Source organism: Dama dama, chromosome 14 (assembly GCF_033118175.1).
Source record: "Dama dama isolate Ldn47 chromosome 14, ASM3311817v1, whole genome shotgun sequence".
NCBI classification, from domain to species: Eukaryota; Metazoa; Chordata; class Mammalia; order Artiodactyla; family Cervidae; genus Dama; species Dama dama.
Genome location: NC_083694.1, coordinates 24,981,162 through 25,004,862, shown reverse-complemented (window position 1 = coordinate 25,004,862; position 23,701 = coordinate 24,981,162). Strand labels below are relative to the sequence as shown.

Genomic DNA, 23,701 nt, shown 5'->3' with positions numbered 1-23,701 from the left:
TCCTCACACATTTAAATAACCAGAATATTTTCCTTGATTGATACATTGTTCTTTCTCAGCTTACCTTTAGCCAACTAACAAGGCTCAGACCAGTTCTCACCTCTTGTGAAGTCTCAATCAGACCAGCCAACAATGATCTTATCTTCCTTAAGATTTTCTCTCTACTCATTTGGCATGTAAATGGACACTCCTTTAAACTATTCTCTTGCCTGCAATAATTTGAGTCATGATTACATCTTACCCTATGAAATAATAAGATTCTTGAGAGCAGATACCATGTATTACATTTCTTTTTAGTCTTCATAGGACACAGTATAGTGCTGTCTGCATAGTAAGTACTCAATAAGTAATAGATATATTAATGCTGAGATGCCATAAGCTTTATTATTAAATTACAGACAGTCACTCACTCTACTGAGTACTGCAGGGAGCTAACTAATCTGAATGAAACAAATGTTTTATTAAAAATTGCTCTAACAAATTTATGTCCAGTTAAAAATTGTGGATATGTACAAAGATTCAGCCACAAGATTGTTCTTCAGTGTGGTTCAAATACTGAAAAACCTGGAGGCAAATATGCGTAACAGCAGTGGATGAACTACGTAAGATATGGTCTGTAATCTAATCTGTCATTAAAAATGATTGCTGCAGATACATAGTTACAGAACCAAAAAAGTTCAAGATACATAGTTAAGTGGGAGAAAAAAAGGCAAGTTACAAACCTATGTATGAACATGATTATAAACTGAAAGTATTATAAACAAAAGATACCTGGAGGAGAGCCCATGAGTCTTCCAGATACATCTGATCCTGGTAATTTCCTCTTTAGAATTGGAACAATCTTTTCATCAAAGTATTCCATTGCCATGGAGGAAATATCCCTTAACTCTTGAAGTACTTCATGAGCTCGCTGAGGGGCTCTGGTAGAATTGACATATCTCAACACACGATAAATCTCATCAATCACCTAAAATAATGAGCTCTCATTAGCACTTTATTTTTTTTAAAGAAAATAGGTAAACAGAGAGTAAGGTGACTACATGTTTTACAAATTCTACAGAGATCTACAGGGTGACTGAACTGATATACTGACCACTGGTAACATCACCACCTGTAACAACTGGCTTTGTGCTTGTTATAATACTATATATGTTTCATATTTATATTTATTAAGCATATTTACTGTTCTGGGGCTAAAAAAATTACCTCATATTTATATATAAGTAGAAAATGGTGAATTACAAAATATACACTTATATACTTTAGTAGTAGTCCTTCATATTACTAGTCTGTCACATTCTACCACAAAGAATCTACTAGTGACAGGATATTAACCGATCCATAGTAGCGCTACATGTGTGTTATAAACATAAGAAGTACTGCAACACTCAGTATTATTTGATGTTGTCCTCAGTGCTAATACACTCCACCTACAGGTACAAAGTAACCCTCAGCTATCTGACCTAAAGTAGACCCTCTCTCTCTTTGCTGCTCAGGGTTTTGCACATGATGATCTCCTTTCTGTCATGTTCTCCCTGCATATCTCCCCTAGCTTCTCCAGCCCCAAGTTTCTTACTCACACCTGAGGTCTCAGTAATACTTTCTCAGAGTAAGCAGTCTTTTCTGAACCTTCTTTCAGTTTAAGTATGTTAACACCTTCATCAAATCCTTTTTCTTCAGAATACACATTACAAGGTTTAAGTACTACCTTTTTCTGCTAATTTCTTCTTCCCATAACATAGTAAGCTCAATGCGAGAAGAGACCATATCTAGTTTCCACTGTCAGATCCCCACAGCCTAGCAGTATCTGGCACATAGCAGACACCCTAATCAACGTTCATTAAATGAGTAATAAAGGTGGTCATAAACTAATATTGACACATCTAAATAAAACTGTTCAGGGACAAGACACAAGGTTAAAGTCAATACAATAATATGATTTTTAGAGGCTAGATTTTGTTTTGAATACAAAGGTCATTGTTAACAGAATTTTTACTGAGAGGATAAATGGACCTAGTTAAGTTTATGTATATAAATACTGGTAGACAGAAGAATAATTACTGTATGTTTGACCTAGACTAGATATGACTGTTACAATGAGTCAAGCATGAATAGGACCTATGCAAGATGACAGTGAAAGACCCATACACAGCAAAGACTAGTTCAAACTGAATAAGTTCAATGTACAAACATAGCATTGTGTGAAAAAGGAAGTAGACAGGGATAAGATTTGTTTGAGGATGGAGTAGGCCTAATGAAGGACTTGGCAATGAGAAATAAGCAGAATTTCAATGAGAAGTTTGAGCAGGAGGAGGGTGTACATGACTAAAGGAGGAATGCTGCAGTGAGGAGTTGGCTAGGAAATAAAAATGTATGTAGTGTTATTATGTACCATGGGCTTCCCTGGTAGCTCAGTTGGTAAAGAATTTGCCTGAAAGGCAGGAGACCGGGGTTTGATCCCTGGGTTGGGAAGATTCCCTGGAGAAGGAAATGACAAACCACTCCAGTATTCTTACCTGGAGAATCCCATGGACAGAGGAGCCTGGTGGGCTATAGTCCATGGGGTCACAAGGAGTCAGACACGACTGAGCAACTAACACTTTACTATGTACCATACATTTATTCTAGGTTTTTAAAATAAATTATGTAGTGAATCCTCTTCCATAACCCTGATTCTTCAGAATTAATTTTATATCAAAATATTACATAGGGATTACTAATGCTAAATGACATCTGTAAACCAAAGTGTGAAATATTCTTATCTACTGTATTCAGTCTTCTAAATACAGTGTGAAAGCAAGGTGTATCTCTTTCCCTTTGCCTAAGTGTTCTATTAGGAAATTTAGTGTTTTTAAATCTTACTACATAGAGGTTACTTTAATTAAGTGGACTTATCCAATCCATGTTATCAATAAAATTAAAAACATTTTCTTTCCTGTGTCCAAAAGTTACAAGCCAAGGACAAGGTGAAGAAAGTCAGCATGTTAGAACCAGACTGCTTCGAGCATTCAGTCATCAGTGGCTAAAATGGTCGTAGAGGTACATGTTAAGAAAGCACAGTATTTACCTGATTTATAAAATATTTCATTTTCTGAATAGGTTTAATCACTTTCTGAAAATTACTTTAGCAATAAGAATGTAATGGTTTGAGTCTTGTATCCAGTGTGAAGGCCACAGGTCTTAGGCAGGTCACTGAAACTCTTTAATGGCTATTTACACACTTTTCAAGTAATATGTCTCTGCTGAATACTAGAGATAATTAATACTTGTGAAAAATATTTTTAAGTTTAAGAAAGAATGGTAAGAAACCAAATGTGAACAGCCATCACATTCCCAGCACATACAGTTTACTCTATCATGCTTATGTTTAAATTGGCACAGTAACAGATGACATACTATGAACATCATTTAAGGTTTTCAATTATTATAGATGAGAGAATTTCTATCTTATTTAATTTACTGTTTAGCAAACAAAGTAGTGCAAGTGAGTGAAAGTCGCTCAATTGTGTCTGACTCTTTGGGACTCCATGGACTATAAAGTCCATGGAATTCTCTAGGCCAGAATACTGGAATGAGTAGCTGTTCCTTTCTCCATGGGATCTTCCCATCCCAGGGATTGAACCCACGTCTCCTGCATTGCAGGAGGATTCTTTACCAGCTAAGCCACCAGGGAAGCCCAAGAATACTGGAGTGGGTAGCTTATCCCTTCTCCAGCGGGTCTTCCCGACACAGGAATCAAACCGGGGTCTCCTGCATTGCAGGCAGATTCTTTACCAGCTGAGCTACCAGAGATGCCCTCAGCAAACAAAGCTCCCATTAGAATACTGAAACTCGTATGTTCTCATTTTCTGTTTCTTTTTGTTCCACTTGCTGATGTGCTCAGTCATGGCCGACTCTTTGTGACCCCATGAACTGCCCACCAGGTTCTTCTGTCCGCGAAATTTTCCAGGCAAGAATACTGGAGTGGGTTGCCATTTCCTTCTCTTTGCTCCACTTGAGATTTCCTTAATTTTCCTCTCACCTCTTTTATTTTTTCTTCCATATTTGTGAATAATTCTTTATATGGCATGTGTTTGTCTGTATTTTTCTTATTAATATTTCTCTTAGACTATTAGTCACAGTTCGTTCAAGTTTTATATCCTTGTACTGCTTTCTCAAAGGTCTTCTGTTCTCCACTTGTTTTACTTTGTGTTTCTTATTAGCCTGGTGATTCTTTACTCCTTGCTTGTATTTAAAAATGCAGCACATAAAAAGCTGATCAGATTTCCTAGTTAGCCAAACTGGTGGGAGAGGTAAAGTTTAGGGGTGTAAGACAGGGACCTAAACAATTCAATGAAAATAGATTAATTCTTTCTTCATTTTAAAGGTTCAATGACTGCATGTATTTACTTGAGGACCAGCAAAATGAAAGGAGGAAATGGTTCTAAGCAAGAGTTTATTTTTAAGAATGTCTTCACACTAAAACCAATTTTAAAAGAAACAAAAATACAACATTCTGGAAACATTAGATAAACTCAAATTGAAGGATATTTATTCCTCAAAATAACTGATCTATATGACCTTCAAAAATTTGAAGCCCAAGAAACACAAGGTGTAGGGAATTATTCTACATTAAAGAGGACTAACAAATTCATGTGTGATCCTAGGTTGGATTCTGGACTCAGAAATAAGAATAGCTAGGAAAACTATTATTGGAATAAGAAATGAAACTTGAATATGGACTGCTGTTCAGTGTATTGCATCAATTTTAAATTCCCTGAACTTGTTATCTGTACTGTGGTTAAGTAAGAAAATGTCCTAGTTCTTAGGGAATACAATGAAATATTTCAGAATATTCGGTCACAGTATCTCCAACTTTCCTTCAAACGGTTCCGAAAAATAAAACACATATGCAGAGAGAGAACAAAAACAAATGAGACTAAAGGTAAATAATTGCTGATCTGGATAAAAGAAATACGGGAATTCCTTGTCATATTGTTTGTAATTTTTGTGTAAATGTGAAATTGCATCAAAAGAAAGTTACCCCTCAAAAAAAGAATAAAGTGACCATCGCCAGTTCCACCCCACCCCCACCACCAAAAACATTATTAAAAACAAACCAGCAATACAAAATCTATAGATTTTAAGTTCTTTCAGGGAAATCTAGCCTCATGACAATTATACCGTGAAAGCACTGACTTTTGGAGACCACTGTATTTCAATAAGCACAAAAGGGTTACTAGGGCTGTTGGTAACAATGAAGAAAAGAAATTATTCATGTCTTTTTTCATTATTTTATCTCCTGGAATGGTTAGTTGGCCTCTGCTCCATGTGTTTTTCAGTTTGTGTGAACTGCTGATATTGATCAAGAATTTACTATAAAAAGTTTGACTTCTGTATATCAGATAGAAGATTTGAGAAATATATATAGGAATAAGCCAAGAATCTATACTTGATTCTGAGAAAAGATGAATGGAACATCAATATAGTGGTCAGAGTCTGCAACTATGGTCCTAACTGACCTGTGCCTATTTCTGTAAATAAGGTTTTTATTAGAACATGAGCATACCCATTCATTTACCACATGTAGAATCATGGCTGTTTCTCAGTTGAGAAACAGACCATGACATGACACAGACCATGTGGTCCACAAAGTCAAAAATATTTATAACCTGGCCCTTTACAGAAAAGTTTGCTGATCCTTCCCAGAGCTCTAGTGGCAAACTCCCAACCAGTCTGAATTCTTTAGACAGATCTTTAAATGCCTTTGTTATTTGTATGGCTTCCTTGTCATGAGACTCCATTTTAAACCCCTCCCTTGAATAAGCCTTAGATTTTCACTGGGTAGAAGGGCAATGATCTAGCTTGTTTGGAGTTGGAGAGGGGACCTACAGATTTAAGTCATTCCTAAATATAGATTCTCAACCAACCTTTCTGTTTTAGCCCCATTTTCAGAAGTGCTTTCAACTCTAGAATTTTTTAGAGGTTCAGCTGTGCATACTACATTGACTTCCAGCTTCCCCCACTGCCAGGTTAGGAATTAACTTCCTCAGTTTTTCTAAGTCAGTTATCATCTGTTCATCTACTTTCCAACTTCCAAAATCCTGCTGCTACTGTCTACTCTATTGACCTCTTGTTCATGGGGCTTTATCTTTTCTTCCTTTTAAAAATTATATCATTTACTCTACTCCACTGAGTCGAGTATGGGGAGAAGTTAAGAGATAAACATACATTTAATCTTCTATCTTCATCCTACCATTTAATTTTACAAACGAATTTGATTGTTCTTTCAGAGAATAATTTAAAAAAATTTCTTCCCCCAACTGTTAGTTTAAAGGTCCAAAATTCTGCTATATATCAGGCAATCTTAATTTAAATGAAATTGCTATTACCCAGACTCGCTTAAGTAACTTGTAAAAACTAATTTGTGAAATGAACCCAGGAGCAAGATGCTGGGGAAACCAAGAATAAACTACTATAGAAATCATATACCAAATCAAGATTATACGCTAAACTGAAAGAAAAGTATTTCATAGAATATCTTCACTTAAGGACATGAAACTTAATGCCATATCCTTATGTTCTGAAGACAGAATATGAAAGTTTAAGGATGAGAAAGTTCAAAAAAGAACAATGATAAAACAACCCAAACATTGCAAACTATGTTAAGTTAGCAGTTTAGACTTAGCCTAATTAAGCTAAAAAGTACCAGCTACATAAAAATAAAAAGTAGTAATCTAAGTATACAGTGTTGATTTAGGCAAAATATAAGCTATAAAGATGGCAGAATAAACCAAAGTGATAATCAAAACAAAATTTATTTGTTTTTTGGGAGTTGTTTTTCCAGTTCAGACTTGTCAGAGAAAAATAAATTAGGATAAGATCTTGTGAATAAATGGGTAATATTAAGGAAAAATGGAAGACTTTTCCACTGCAGGTAAGGTAAAGGTCTCAGTTAAGGAGCAAATGCCCAAGGGGAAACACATAAGCTCCAAAACTGAAAACATCCTCCACTGCTACCACCTCAGTTGGTACTAGAATTAAAAGAGAAAACAACTGGTTTCCAAAAAAAATAGCAAGACTCAACTGAATTTAACCTCATTTGTTTAGACAGGAAATATCATCATTTCAATCACATGATCTTGATCAACTAGAACAACAGATAGACAACTTCTGTAAAGGTTAGGTACTAAAATACCTTTGGCTTTGCAGGGCATATGGACTTTGCCACAAGCTATTCAGCTCTCATTAACAATAACTGGTTGAATTGTCTCTTGAGGTTATGAAACTTAGAGAGGTATCTTAAATATTCATAATCTTAACATTATGAGATATGCAATAGAAACTATGAGGCTATAGGAGACAAGCTATTCTAGTTCAGTGAACATCAAGAATTAAGACCTATGAATTAGACCTGGATAAAATCTGGCCTAATAATTAGAATCTAAAGTTTCTAACTGGTCACCTTTTTATAGAAAAACATCAGTAACTAATATGAGGAAAGTGAGCTATACCAAAGAATACTTTGAATAAGCAACAGGACTCCTCTGGCTCCCAACAAACATTACAGAATATTGAAAATGAAGAAAATAATACAATATTGCCAATGTTAATTATCAGTGGAAATAACAAAAAGAAAGCATTCAGATTTTACTAAGTATTAATTAGTTCCAACCATGTTAAAGGAACCTTTTGCCAGTAGCAGCTAAGTAGCAAAATGATCTTTAATTCTACCTCCATCTCTTTCACATAAAAAGGTACTGAAGTTATTTCATTCTGAATTTACACTCAATTCAAGAAGCAAGGTATTAGTGAAGGTATGAGCAGCATGTTGAACTGTGGGTCCTTTATTCACTTAGTCATAGTAAATACACCACAATAAACTTATTTCTGTGTTAAACAGCACTATTACTTAGCCCAGAGTATACTGCTATACAGTAATTATCTATTCTTGTCGAATCTGGAAGTTTGTAAGTTGTTTTCATGAAACATTTCTCAAACAAAACAAAACCAGCTTGTCTCTCCCCTCCCTAAAATGTAACAATCTTGAAGGCAGAGACAATACCTATTCTTGCTCATTGCTGTATCTCTGGAATCTTTACAAAAAGTAAAAGCTTCAAATTTTTTCTTTGCGTATGGACCCTTAAAAAGCTTTCCTGAAGAACAGGAGGGCTTCTATAGCATATTTCATAATCATAATTTTAAGTATACAGATCACATAAATGATATATATATATTTATATAAGTTATTGCAGAGAACCTAAACAAATCCATTCCTAGAAACCTACTCAAAGAAGTAGCAATGGGACTTCCCTGGCAATTCACTGGTTAAGACTCTGCACTCCCAAAGCAGGGGGCATGGGCTCAATCCCTGCTCAGGGAACTAATTAAGATCCCTCATGCCTCACACGGTGGCCAAAATTTTTTTTAGAAAAGTCAAAAGCCCACAATTATCTATACAACTTACCCTTTAATACTGTGACTACTGAATTCACAGATGACCAAAGAAGTAGGAGTGATTCTGTCATTTAAAAAAATCACTTTGTAACTTCATAGTAATTTAAAGCTTACACAGTTCAATCCAGCTGTTACTAAGTAAGCAATTCTATTTTACCTTTCCTGGGATGAAGCAACAGAGATTGGAATCCACATACTTCATGAAAGTCATATTTAATAATGACAGCCTTGTTTCAACAGCAGCGAGGATGTCTGCATGCCGAGCTAATGAATGGTTTCTCCTTTCTGACTCTCTCCTACCAAAAAAAAAAAAAAAAAAAAAGCAACCATTAAAAGAAGTACTGTGGGCTAAAATGCTAACCAAACAAAATACCTTAATGTAAGCCTAACATTTACATGTTAATTTAGAAATCTACAATTGGGTCATAATTTAACTGCAATAATAAATGAATCACTATGTTTAGAAATCCTTGCTAAGGATCAATCAAATATTTATTGATAAAACATTTGAAAAAAATTATTTTTTTTTGTTTTGCCCTTTGGCTATATGGATTCCCTAGTGGCTCAGTTGGTAAAGAATCTGCCTGCAATGCAGGACACTCGGGTTCGATACCTGGGTTGGGAAAATTCCCTGGAGAAAGAAATGCAACCCACTCCAGTACTCTTGCCTGGAGAACTCCATGGACAGAGCAGCTGGGTAGGCTGCAGTCCCTGGGGTCGCAAAGAGGCGGACACGACTGAGCAACTTTTACTTCCACTTGGGTATATCAAGCTCAAGCCTAGTGGCTATTAGAATCAGAGAAATCAGATAAATGAAAGTATACATGGACATAAAGACAAGAGATCATATATTTTTGCTCTAAGATCAGCTCATTTTAACTTTTCAAAAGTTTTGAGACATAATTCACATTTAATTCACTTTTCAAGGGTACCATTTAGTGATTTTTAGTATGTTCATACTTGTGTACCCATCACTACCATCTCATTTCAGAATATTTTCATTATCATAAAGAGAAAGCCTGTAACCATTATTAATTACTCTCATTATCCAGCCCTTGGCAACAACTAATTTACCGCTTCTATGGATTTGCCTATTCGGGACACTTCAGATAACTGGAATCATAACAGTATGTGTTTTGTGTCTAGCTTCTTTCACTTGGCATTCTTCCAAGGTTTATCCACGTAGAAGGATGTCTCAGTAGTTCATTCCTTTTTATTGCTGAACATTATTCTATTATACGGACACACCATGATTTTGATGATCCATTCACCTGTGCTGGACTCTTGGGTTGTCTCCACTTTTTGGCTATGATGAACAACGCCGCTATGAATATCTGTGTACTTTGTGTAGACATAGTTTCATTTCTCCTGAGTATATACAGCAGTGAAATGCAGTATACAGCAGTATATGCATATAAGCAGTATACGCAGCAGTGAAACTGTTACATCATTTGGTAACTCTGTATTTCATTTTTTGAGAAACTGTTTTGTAAAGTGGCTGCACCATTTCATTATGCCACCAGTAATATGTGAAAGTTCCAATTTGTCCATCTCCCTCCCAACATTTGTCCTTGGCCATCCATCCTGATGGGTGTTCACTGGTATCCCACAGTGCCCTGATGACTAACGATGTTTAGCCTTTAGTGCATCATCTTTGGAGAAATTTCTGTCAAATTCTTTGCCCATTTTCAAATTGGGGTTATTTACCTTTTTATTGTTTATGCCTTAAAAAGAAAATTTTGGTAACACCAGGAAAACATGGGATCTTAATTCCTGGACCAGGGGTTGAACCTGTGCCCCTTGCATTGAAGTGTGGAATCTTAATCACTGGCCACCGGGAAGTCCCCCTTTTTATTGTTGAGTAGTCAGAGTTCCTAATATAATCTGGATACAAGTCCCGTAACAGATACATGGGCTGCAAATGTCTTGTCCCATTCTGTGGCTTGCCGGGAGCCGTTGTGAGAGATCCCACCCATGACGAGGTCATGAAGAAAACACCTGACGGGAAAGGTCATCCAGGATCCCATCCATGACGAGGTCGTGAGGAAAAAACCTGACACGCAAGGCCATTCAGGATATAAGGGACTCTCCAGGTTGGCCTCGGCCTCTACCCCACTCTGTATCCCCCCCAGTTTTCTGTTGTTGTTCTTGTTTGCCCTGCTGCAGATTCTTGTGTTGCCTGCCGAGAGTTCTCCTGCTCCTCTTTCACTGAATAAAGACCAACTTAAAACGCTAATTAATAAATCTCCTGGACGCTGGTACCCTATGAAGGGGACAGGGATGAAGGAAATGCTTCAATTCAAACCCTTTTGCTGGCATTCTGGCTTGTTTGATAAATGTGTGCTCTCATTGCAAAAAATGCTCATGATTGTTCTAAACATCCTAAGCACAGTACGCTAACAAAAGAAACTATTAAGCATAGGTCCCTCCAAGGGGTGAGAACAGCTCCACAAATAATAGTCACAAATGTGCCTAATAGAAAATACTTTATAGATAGAGATTAGCTGGTGACTTCTTGCAGGTAGTTAACTTTTAGACTAAAAGCCTGTTTTGTGCTATATCTGCTGTTTTTGCAATCCTTTGCATTTCTGTTCTGTAAAAATGTAATCCTATCTAGTTCCCATAGAGATGACACCTATTAGAAAGAAAATAGATTAATCATAAGAAAAACAGGGTCGGCTACTGAAGTTGCTTAAGTCACACCAAGTGCAAGCCATAAAATGTTAGCAGGCCTGAAGGACAAATGATAAGACAGACTCTTGTGAACAAAAAGTATGTGGGTGACATCCTGTTTCTGTTGAAGGTCAAGTTGCTGTAATGTTTTGAGATGACCTGTGTGTAAGCAATACGCACTTCCCCCAAAAAGATGTTGAGTGTATAAAGGGGCCGTGCGAAAATAAACTCCAGACTTAGCCCCGAGCTTTGTCTCACTCTCTCTCTCTCATTCGCCGACGCCATTCATCCTGAGAGTTCCCCTGGATCCTCCTGGGGCTGGACCCCGGCAATGGCGGTCTTTTCATTTTCTGGATGGTGTCCTTTGAGGCACAGGCATTTTAAATTTTGATGAATTCTGGTTTGTCTACTTTTTTCTTTTGTTACTTGTCCTTTTGGTGTTGTACCTAAAGAACCTAATCCAAGTTAATAAAGGTTTATGACTGTTTTCTTCTCAAGGTTTTATAATATAGCACTGACATTTACACTTAAGCCTATGACTCATTTTCAGCTAATTTTTGTATATGGTATAACTTCATTCTTTTGTCCCAGCATCATTTGTTGAAAACACTATTCGTTCCTCATTGAATTTTCTTGGCATTCTTGTTGAAAATCAATTGACAAAAAATGTAAAGGTTCACTTTCCGGACTCTATTCCATTGATCTGTGTGTCTATTTTTATGCTAGCATCAGAGTGATTATTGTAGCTAAAGCTTTGAGACTGGAAAATGGTAGTTTTCCAATTTTGTTCTTTATCAAGATTGTTTGGATTATTCTGAGTCTTTTGCATTTCCACAGGAATTACAGGATCAGTGTGTCAATCTCTACAGAAAGACAGCTAGGATTCTGACGGGGGTTGCTCTGTGCGCTAAGTCGCTTCAGTCATGTCCGGCTCTTTGAAACCCCATGGACTGTAGCCCGCCAAGCTCCTCTGTCCATGGGCTTCTCCAGGCAAGAATACTGGAGTGGGCTGCCATGCCCTTCTCCAGGGGATCTTCCCGAACCAGGGATCAACCATGTATCTCTTATGTCTCCTGCACTGACAGCCAGGTTCTTTACCACTAGTGTGACCTGGGAAGCCCAGGGGTTTGCACTGAATATATATGTGTCAGTTTGGGGACTACCGCCATTTTAATGGGCTTCCCAGATGACTCAGTGGGTAAAGAATTTGCCTGCAATGCAGGAGACACACGAGACTCAGATTCAATCCCTGGCCATCTTAAAATGAAATCTTCCAATCTATGATCACAGAATGCCTTTCCATTTATTTAAGCCTTTAGTGTCTTTTAACAGTGCTTTCTGGTTTCTAATAAACAAGTTTTGTACTTCTTTTGTTATACATTACTATCAATGCTACTGTAAATGGAATTGTCTCCATTTTTGGATTGTTTATCGCTAATGCATAGAATTATACAAGTGATTTTTGTATACTCTTTTATTTAGTATCCTTGCTGAACTTGTTTTTAGCTCTGATAACTCAGTGTATTTTATATACAATATCATGTGTATACAAGAGCATGTGGTATCTGTGAATAGAGTTTTATTTCTTCCTTTCAATCTGGATGCCTTTAATTTCGTTTTCTTGCCTAAATGCCCTGGCTCAAACTAAAATGTTGAATAGATATGGCGAGAGTGAAGAAACCATAGTAAAATCATTTATTGTGATCTGTGTATACTTTGCTACAAAAACTTGGAAACGATTTAACATGTAAACCCTTACTTAGATTAAAAAAAATTAATAATAATAATCAAGAAACAAATAAAATCCCCAGTTGTAGAATAACTGCCATTGCTAACCATAACATACCTTGGGAGTTGTGCTTTAACTTGTTTCTGACATAGATTATGGTACCTTTCCACCTTTAGAAATCCCTGATTCAACATTCTCTGGCAGACCAAGTCCATTCTTTTACAAACCTATGGGAAGACAGAATGAGAAAGAATTTTAAAAAGTAAAAACTTCAGAAAATGTCTGTGGTAACTTAAATAGAGAGGAGATCTAAAAAGGGGATACATATGTATGTACATGTAACTAATTCACTTTGCTGTGCAGCAGAACTAACACAACATTGCTAAGCAACTCCACTCCAATAAAAATCAATAAAGGGACTCCCTGGTAATCCAGTTGTTAAGACTCCATCCATGCTTCCAATGTGAGGTGTGTGGGTTCAACCCTTGGTCAGGGAACTAAGATCTCAGATGCTGTATGGTGCAGCCAAAAAAGTATATAAAAATTAATTGAAAAAAACCAAATTGATAACAATTAACTTAGACTCATTAACTGATGGTTCAAAGTACTCTGTGCTAGAATTGTTCTCCAGTTTGCTATCTGAATCTTTGAATCAGTATATGTGAATTCCTCACTGTAACCTTCAATACTACATTTAAAAATTAATATTATATGTAAGCAAGGAATAATTTACTCTTTTTTAAAAAAAGAATATATATGTTTTCTCATTTATTTATATATTTGACTTTTTTTTGGCTGTGTGACATGGCTTGCAAGATCTTAGTTCCCTGACCAGGGATCAAACTCATGGCTCATGCAGTGGAAGCTCAGAGTCCCACTTGACTTCTTTAGATATCTGTTGAATATTCTGAATGTATCCCCACTATTATGGTCAAAGTCTATAATTCCAAAGATCATTAAAACAAAATATTTGAAGGCTTTTTATGGTCTGAAACAAGAAAATTCTTCTCTGGCCAAAAATACATATTCAAACTTGAGTCTAACCTCTCACAAAGTTTTTATTATTACCAGAATGAAAGTTTTTTTTTTTTTTTAGTTGGAGGCTAATTACTTCACAACATTTCAGTGGGCTTTGTCATACATTGACATGAATCAGCCATGGAGTTACATGTATTCCCCATCCCAATCCCCCCTCCCACCTCCCTCTCCACTCGATTCCTCTGGGTCTTCCCAGTGCACCAGGCCCGAGCACTTGTCTCATGCATCCCACCTGGGCTGGTGATCTGTTTCACTATAGATAATATACATGCTGTTCTTTCGAAACATCCCACCCTCACCTTCTCCCACAGAGTTCAAAAGTCTGTTCTGTACTTCTGTGTCTCTTTTTCTGTTTTGCATATAGGGTTATCATTACCATCTTTCTAAATTCCATGTGTGTTAGTATGCTATAACAGAATGAAAGTTTTAAATCATTTCTTCTAGTGACTTGGATGAAGTATGACAGTTTATAATGGTCAAAGCCTATACTAGATATTGTCATATCCTTCAAAATATTTTAACATGTATAGCAGAAATTTAACTTTAAAAATGGTATTTTCATACAATAAAAGCATAGGATCTAAAGTTAGAACATCTAAATTTGAGTCCAGCCATTTTATGTCCTTGGGCAAGTCAGTTTCTTTTTGAAAGCCTGAATCAGACATCTGTAAAATTTGGATAGTACTTCATACACAGGGATAATATTAGGATTAAAAGAAACAGACATTAAATCACGGTAAACTATAAATCACTATATAAAAATTGTTTAAAAAATTTTGTTAACAATTATGTTTAACTTCACCACTAATTTGCAAACTTTGCTTTATATACTTAGCTTTTATATTTCTGAAATATCCCAGTATCTTTCTTATCTTAATGAAACCTACTACACAAAATATGTTTGTTGTTTGTTTCCTGAGTATTTTGCATTCACTCAGATGCATCAACCTGGACCTTAATTCTCACTGTACAGGTGTGGATGTTGAAAGCACAGTGCTGAGATAAAATTGAGATAAACCTACATCAAGGCTAAGTTGATTAGGCAAGGGCTGTCTCAACACTTCTATCTCTCATAGCACCCAAACACAAATGCTTGAAAAATACTTGCTAAAACCAAATACTGATGAAACTCAAAAGTTGCTTTCTCCTGAGGTTATACAAATAAAAATTCTGGTAAACTGGGCTGAGCTGATAAAGGTTCTGATACTCTAATGCTAAATACCAGCCACTCCCTGTATAATAGTATGCCAGATGAAAGGTATGACGGTAAACAGTTCTTTTCCATTTCAAAGCAGATGAAAACATAAAAAAGTACTGATACTTTACTGATAGAGTAATTCTAATAAATCATATTTTAAAATACAGTGGAATCTATTTCTAACTGAGTAAGTTATAAACATTTGTTCAGTGTCTACTGAAAAAATAATAAAAAACCCAATACGTACTGATATAAATGTTTCTAAAACAAAACATTTAATGAGTACATTTACAAATCTCTTTAATCTAGTTTAGGTCTAGTAGTTTAATAGAAATAAGTGAATTTTCATATCTGCTTCTTTTGTATTAATCTGCTGAGGTATTCTTACCTAAGAAAATTCTAGAAAACACAATATACAAGTGCACATGTCATTAGCCGTATGATGATACCATCACATGTCACAGAACTACTGGAAAACTCCACTGGACCTTTGTGAAAGAATGGGAGTAACAAATGCAAACAGTACCTCAGTACAGTAATGAAAATATTTTAGATCATATAGACTCCCTGAGTCTTGGGAATCCTTCTGGTAAACCTGGACCGCATTTGAGAACCACATTGCCATAAACAATAGTACTGAACTTTGTGTGAGGAAAAAAAGAAACTTTTATCATGTTATTGGAGGAAGAAAAAGAAAGTATGTCTTTGTGTGTGTGATGAGGGAATATAAAGCTGACTAAATTCTCATCTGTCATAGGAGAAAGTCAGTCAGTTCAGTCACTCAGTTGTGTCCGAAAGTCAACAGATATTATCAAGTAGAAAAAAGAAATAAACCCACCCAAAGACTTCAAAATGAACTCTGAGGAATAGAAATTGGGGATTTCATTGTTGTTAAAACTATTTAATATGAGGCACCCTCTAACACAACTTTGTAGAAAAATACTCTTTTGATCTGTGGACTCTATAACTCTCTGATAATTTCTGAGTTGAAAAATGGAACTAAACCCACTGTGGTAATGACTTCCTATTTTTTTTTAAAGTCAAATCATTATTCCGTACACATCTTAAACTTATACAGTGCTATATATCAATGCCATCTCTATAAAACTGAAAAAAAAAATGTTTATTTACAAAGTAAAAAATTAAAGTCAGGAGGCTCAGTGGTAAAGAATCTGCTTGCAATGCAGCAGGCACATGAGCAGCAGGCTCAATCCCTGGGTTGGGAAGATCTCCTGGAGGAGGGCATGACAACCCACTCCAGTATTCTTGTTTGGAGGATCCCACGGACAGAGGAGCCTGGAAGGCTACAGTCCGGAGTGCTGCACAGAGTAGGACATGACTGAAGTGACTTAGCACACAGCACACTGCTGTAATGACCTCCAAGGTACTTTCTAAATTACTTCATTATTCTAGGATATTGCTGCACTAAATCTAGCTAAATACTCAATTTAGGAATCTTTTAATAATCTAGAAATGCAATGGAATGAGTACTGATTAGTATGAGTATACACTCGACTGAGTAATTTGCTATAAATAAATAACCAGGTAAGGTCAACCAAGGAGACTTAACGTGTTCCTAGGCTTTAAAAGAAGAAAGGACAGGAATGCTACGTTAATGCTGATGGAACAAAGGCACAAAGCCTGGAATGAATAAACCATTAGCAAACTACTTCCGAAGACAGTCAGATACTGAGAGGAATAAAATCTCCCTGAGAGGAATAAAATCTCCCATGTTTTGATCAGGAAAATCAGACAGTAATGAGAAATAAATTTAAAAGGAAAAAGAGCATCCATTTTGGGAGAGACCTGGTATTGGGACAGCTGACTGGTCATTTTCCGTAGGCAACTATAATGTTACAACCAAAGATAAGGTTCTGGAAATCTCACACGAAGATAGCTGAAACCACTGCAGATGAATCCCAAATAAAGAGGTAAAAGACAAGAAAAAAGACTTATAAATGAGTCTTAACTGACCATTCTAATTAAAAGCTGGTAAAAAGATCAGAAAATATACATCTGAAACAAATACTATAAATCAACTATACTTCAACTAAAAAAGATTAGAAAATAGGAGGTAACAAAAGCAAACTAGAATAGCACCACAAAAACCAAAAAGATCTGAGGCATTAGTTGATATTATAGGAAAAGAACAGTATTTAATGTAATATTCTTCCTTTCATAAATGTTTTATAAGCACTGACTGATCAACAGCATAAAAACAAAGACACCATTGAGCATATAACTATCTTTCGTTTAGGATTCAGAAGGAAGCAAAGTGACCTCTGAAAAAACAGAAATATATTAATTTTCCCCAAGGTGAGCAGTATAATTATAACTGCTGTCAATGCATATTAACTTGCAAAACAAAATTACCTTATTTCAAGTGTAGCTCTAAATTTGGGGTTACTTTAATTATTTCCCAAGGCTACAGAAAAGAAATATCATTTCCCCAGTTATTAAAACAAAACAAAAATCCTAGCAGTTTGGCAATTTACTCAGGACAGAAAAATTCTAGAATCTAATAAACAAAGATGATGACTATCTCAAAAAAAGATCAATGTATTTAGAGATTAAGAAAATACATACTATATAAACAAAAAGCAACTAATGGAATAAGTATACAACAGAGACATTTAACTTGCCCCTCTGTTATCTGCTGTTCTAGTGTGAAGAACAGATTTGTTTTCTTTGTTAATTATTTCAAAATTTAAAATGCCATGTTTATTCTTTTTACCGTTTTCTAACAAGTGATCAAAAATAAAAATTTTTCTTCACTTGTGTTTATTTAAAAATCTTTTTCAATCTGTTGTGCCACTATGGCCCTTCTTAAAAAGGCAAGACACACACCTTAAATCCATGAAATCCACAATTTTCTTGTTAAACCTAATCTCCAATATAAAATCTTGGTTGACTCTAAGATGTACATTTTCCATCTTTTAACATGTGACAGTGGAATGATCTTACAATATATATTATAACTGCCGAGCATTTCTTTCTCAGGTATCTTAGATGCCTTAAAATACACTGGGTTTCTTCAATTTTAAGATGCTGTGGCGACTTTAAGATATGTTTTCAATTTAATAAAAAAAAATTTTTTTTAAGTACCACTATAATAATATAATTTGATCAAGATGCACTATCATTTCAAAAATGTTAAAATATGAAACTATATCTTAGAATCAAGGAAATATTGTAGTGGAATCACATTTTTAATATACTCATTTTGTTCTCTACAGTTCTCAAATGAACTGAATAGTCAATGCATGTGTGCTAAGTCGCTTCAGTCGTGTCTGACTCTTTGTGACCCCATGGACTGTAGCCCGCTAGGCTCCTCTATCCATGGGATTCTCCAGGCAAGAATATTGGAGTGGGTTTGCCATGCCCTCCTCCAGCGGATCTTCCTGCCCAGGAATCAAACCTGCATCTCTATGTCTCCTGCATTGGCATGAGGGTTCTTTACCACTAGTGCCACCTGGAAAGTCAATAGTTTTCCCCAATTACTAAGGAAGCTATTATCGAAGATTAGGCTGCTTATTAGACCCTTGACCTGAAAGGGACATAAGACACCAGAACCTACCCTTTCTTTTTACAGTGAGAAATCTGAGGCCGTAGGAACTTAGATGACTTGTTCAAGGTCATCCAATCATCAAGGGCAAAAAGCGAAATTAAGAATTTGGAAAAAAAAAGAAAAAGAAAATAATTTGGGTCTTTATTCACATACATACATACATACATACACACACACACGTGTATCATTCTAATATGGACTTTAATATGGATTACTCTCAGTTTCCTCATTTTTTCATACTGGCAGGAAATGGCAACCCACTCCAGTACTTCTGCCTGGAAAATGCCATGGACTGAGGAGCCTGGTGGGCTACAGTCCATGGGGTCGCAAAGAGCCGGACACGACTGAGCAATTTTCACACATTTCAAGGATTAGCAAAGTACCTAGGATAGCACCTCAATACAAACCAAGCTATGTTGGGGGCGGGGGGAAACAATCCAGGTCTTCTGATCTGTGTATTCCCTTCCCTAATTTGTTTATTTATTTTTGGCTGTGCTGGGTTGCACCAGCTTTTCTCCAGGTGCAACAAGCGGGGGCTACGCTCTTGTTGGGGAGCATGGGCTTCAGGGTGCTTGGACTTCAGGAGCTGCAGTTCCAGTAGTTCTGGAGCAAGGGCTTAGCTGCTCTGAGGCATGTGGGATCTTTCTGGACTAGGGGTTGAACCTGTGTCTCCTGCACTGGCAGGCAGATTCTCTACCACTGAGCCACCAGGGAAGCCCCGATTTGTGTCTTGTTAAATTTAGTGATCAGTAGCTATGTAGATTGAAATGTTTATCCTAATTATTCTCAATTGATTAGGATCTCTAATACTCTACTGCTATAGAAACTGTTGGCACGAATCTAGAAAAGCAGGACTTTAGTGGGGGCAGATTTTGCCACACTACTAAAGTTTTGCGATGGAGCTAGACCAAGATCTTCCTATAATCCTCTCAATCAGACAAATCTGTGCAGAATATTTCACAGCCATCTGTGCTGGATTCTTTAGAAAGTCATGAAAGAATGAACTGTGAAAAGGCGGGAGAAATGTTCCAGATTAAAGAGACTAATGCTTTATTAGATTTAAGAACTTAACTACCTCCCCAACCCTTCTCCAAGCTATCAAAACACATTTTGGGGACAACTGAGAAACCTGAATATAAAATGTAATATTAAATACCTTGGAAGTGATGATATTGTGATTATACAGAAGTATTTTAGGGGTAAAATGTCACTGTATTTGCACCTTACTTTCAAATGGTAAATGAGCGTACAAGATAAAGTAAATGTGGCAAAAAGTTAATGATGGATGCATGCGTGCTCAGTTGTGTCCAACTCTATGTGATCCCATGGAGAGAGGTGATAAAATCATTTAAAAAATTAACAGGGAATGAGCCAGTCCTATACAACTTCCCATCTCTTTTACAAAAACACTTTAATCTTTTATAAGAAAAAATTCTATCCTCTTGGTATGGACCATTTAAGATATACTACATACAGAGACAGAGTTAATTCTCAATTGTCTGTTGGTAAAATTACAACAAATTAAAAATCCCCTGGGTGTCCCTCCTAAATATGCATTTGGAAAGAAAATATAAATTTAATATTACCTTGAACAAAACAATTAGGATAATTATATATCTTTTTTTTTTTTTCCTACTGGTAATGTTCTTCCATCTTCACTAACTGGATGAAAATTCATGACTCTGAGGAAGCCTCTGCTGATTAACCTCAACATTCTTGTATTTACTACTATGCATTTGTTATACTGATTCTTTGTAAACGTGCTCAAGGAAGGTGTGTACATTCTGTCTCAGTGATGATACTGTGGACAGGGTTACTGACTGGACACCTTTGAGAATCTGCAGGAGTGAAGTATTCCCAAAATATAATTTCTTACCTATACTTAAGAACTTGTTAATAAAATAAATAACCTGATGATGACATGGTACGGGAAAAACCCCCCAGCAGTACATATATAATACAGCAATATTATATTCTATAATACAGCGATACAGAGCAATGGTTCTCATAGTGTGGTCTAGGGACCCTTGGGGTTCCCAAGATCCTTTCAAGAGTTTGTGAAGCTAAATCATTTTCATAATACTAAGATGTTATTTGCCATTTTCATGCTTATTTTCTCACAAGACACAGCAGAATGTGTGTGGCAACATGACATGTAATGACAGCTAATGGAATTATGCACTGTGCATTCTTGTGTATTTTAGAATTTTCAAAGGAAAGCAATTTGGGTCCTCAATAACTTTTAAGAGTGTAAAGGTGTCCTGAGACAAAATTGAGAACTATTGATATAGAGAAAGAGATATAAGGAAGACATCCTGCCTACTTAAAAAAAAAGGTAATACTTCCCCATTTTCCTTCATATTTTCTACCAGTCAACCCTCTCTACAACTGAGTTTTTCAAACACATTTCAAGAAAAGATGTGAAAGGAACTATAAATGAATAATAGGTTTAACTAGCTAGAGTGCACCAGAGAAATATCCTGGGACAAAAACATAGATTTATGTATTTTGTTGTCAAATGGAAAATTTCATTCCAGATAATAAGCATGATACTTGAATTGAACTTTTAATCAAATCTGTCCGGAACCACTAATAGGATTCCATTATATTTACAGGAGCTCCACTAGAACCACAGAGGAAAAATCTATAGGATCTCTTTATAAAAAAAGTGGCAGTCCACTGGGCTGCCAGGGAATTCCCTAAGACAACTTTTAAGAAGTCTTCCATACTTTTTTTTTTCCAGCGAGAACTCTGTACTCACAAGTCAACATTATTATGTTCCAATTGGGCTGTGATGTGCTCTGCAACTAGGTGCAGGACCATCCTTAACCTTTGCCACTTGTTTCAAAAACTCTCATACCTGTGAAGGGGCCTTATGTGACAGACTATGCTGCATCAGCGCAAATTTATGTGATTTACTGGAAAACAACTTAAAGTACACGTTTTGTCATTTCAAAAGGTATCTTCATCCAAACAACTTTAAATATATTAGAGAAGTTAAATATTAAAGAACTATTTTTATGTAACCAGGATTTCCAACTTCTGGGTACATTTTGGGAGCAATAGTCAATGGCAGAAAAAACAAAACAAAATAAGGGATTCGGTTCAATAAGGAATCTGGACCTTCCTTGGGAAATAACCAGACTGGAGAGTCAAATTTCAATTATTCATGGCAAAAGGAAGCAAAGATAATTGGAAAATGTTATTCTAGCAACTTGGGACAAACCGTATAAAGAAAATACAGAGCAGTAAGTACATGGACCTGTCCTCTAATTTAGATGTTAACGATAGTTATGACTGAGGTCCTAATGTGTGTGCTCAGTCATGTCCGACTCTTCCACCCTTTAGACTGTAGCCCACCAGGCTCTTTTGTCCATGGGGTTTTTTGGGCAAGAACACTGGAGTGGTTGCTATTTCCTCCTCCAGGAGATCATCCATGACCCAGGGACTGAACCTGAGTCTCTTGTGTCTCCTGCACTGCAGGTGGATTCTGGACCACTGAGCCATCTGGGAAGCCCAAGACAGGGCAAGTAAGCTGAAAGAAGAAAAAAAGAAGCACCTGACAAATACATAAACTAGCTCATTAACTACTGAATGGTTGACATCTAGCTTTATGGAAACTAATTCTGTTCTTAATATCTCTCTTTTCTAAGTACACCCAACCTTAACTCTACTCAAAAAAATACTTGACAATAGAAGAAACAATGCAATTTATATGCCAGATAGCAGCATACACACTGGCATTGATTATCTCACAAACAGTCTGTTAGGTATAAATGGTCACTTAAATTAGAAAAGGCATGTAAAGCACATACTAGGCACTATCGCTAGACTGCCAATTTCATTAATGACCATAATTAAATTAATGCTGACACCTAGTGGCAAGAATCTTTCATGTTACTTGAATTGCACCTTATGACATATGAACCAAAGAATTTAAAACCAAAGACACTTCCAAATCGCCACAAAAGATTACCCACTTAATCTAAGAATTATCCATTAACCTTAAGTAAAGAAAGGAATAAGAAATAGTTCCCTATTACTAAAACAGAGAAAAAACCAACTTTAAGAAGTAAAACTGGGAGCTGAATCTTTTTAGGGGAGTGGTAAGGGACTCCTTATGAAAAAAATCTCTGAAACTACAAATTTGTATCTTTAAAATACTAGAATAGATAACTGCTCAAAAATAAGAATGCAGCTGAGTATTTCACTTGAAAGAGATGTCATTTACTAATAAACTGTGGGATGTCTTTTTAACTCTGTCCCCTAGGATAGGCTGGTTTTCTCCCCTTTAAGAATGTTTTTAATTTTTAAAGAAGTAAAATGAACAACAAATGAACACCCCCGCCCCCCACTTTTTCTCAATACTTATAAAACAGAACGGTGAACATTCCAAGCTTTACAAACGCATTGTCTGGCTGAAAGGCTCAATCCAAATGTCATGTCCAATTTCCAGGCAACAGGAATGTATACCATGAATTCTGATCAAATATCATTCTTTAGAAAAAAATGGAAGGAATAGTTAGGATTCTACAAGAAATTCTAGGATAACATGTTTTGGAAATTAAGGGACAATCATTTTGAAATATTACTTTTCAAATGAATTTTCTATCCTGCAGACTGGCATGGTTGATGTGCTCTGTTGACAAGAAAATAAACTATTCACCAGTTTGAATATTTAACAGCCTCCTTTAAAAAATATGCTTGCATCTCAAAAATACAATTATAATCAATTTTAAATTGAAGGTGTAAATCTAAAATAGAGTATATTGATTATTAAGAAAACGCTATACACAGCACATTCAGATGTCTTTGTCCTCTTAAAAACAATCCCGACCACATATTTAGCTTCTACACAGAAACGGTTTGTAATCATTTCAAAATGTCCACCTCCTTCAATTTTCTTACCACTTAAAGATAAATTCACTGAGGAAGCAAAATAACTGACTGAACTAAGATATTCATTGAACCTTCAGTGAAGCCTCTGGGATGAAGAAAATCCCAAAGGCAAATTCATTTATTTTCATTAATCATGGACAAAATTACTGTGATTTTAAGG

At 36.0% G+C, this 23,701-nt stretch overlaps 1 protein-coding gene across 1 annotated transcript in view; it reads right to left on the bottom strand.

Moving 5' to 3' along the window:
* The window catches only part of FBXO28 (F-box protein 28), a 30,041-nt gene that overhangs the window by 5,296 nt on the left and 1,044 nt on the right, over nucleotides 1–23,701 (bottom strand). Inside the window, exons 2-4 of the mRNA XM_061160129.1 lie at nucleotides 12,956–13,065; nucleotides 8,594–8,732; nucleotides 772–967 (exon numbers count right to left, since the gene is read on the bottom strand). Coding sequence (XP_061016112.1) covers nucleotides 772–967; nucleotides 8,594–8,732; nucleotides 12,956–13,065 — 445 coding nt within the window. The remainder of the gene's footprint in view (nucleotides 1–771; nucleotides 968–8,593; nucleotides 8,733–12,955; nucleotides 13,066–23,701) is intronic.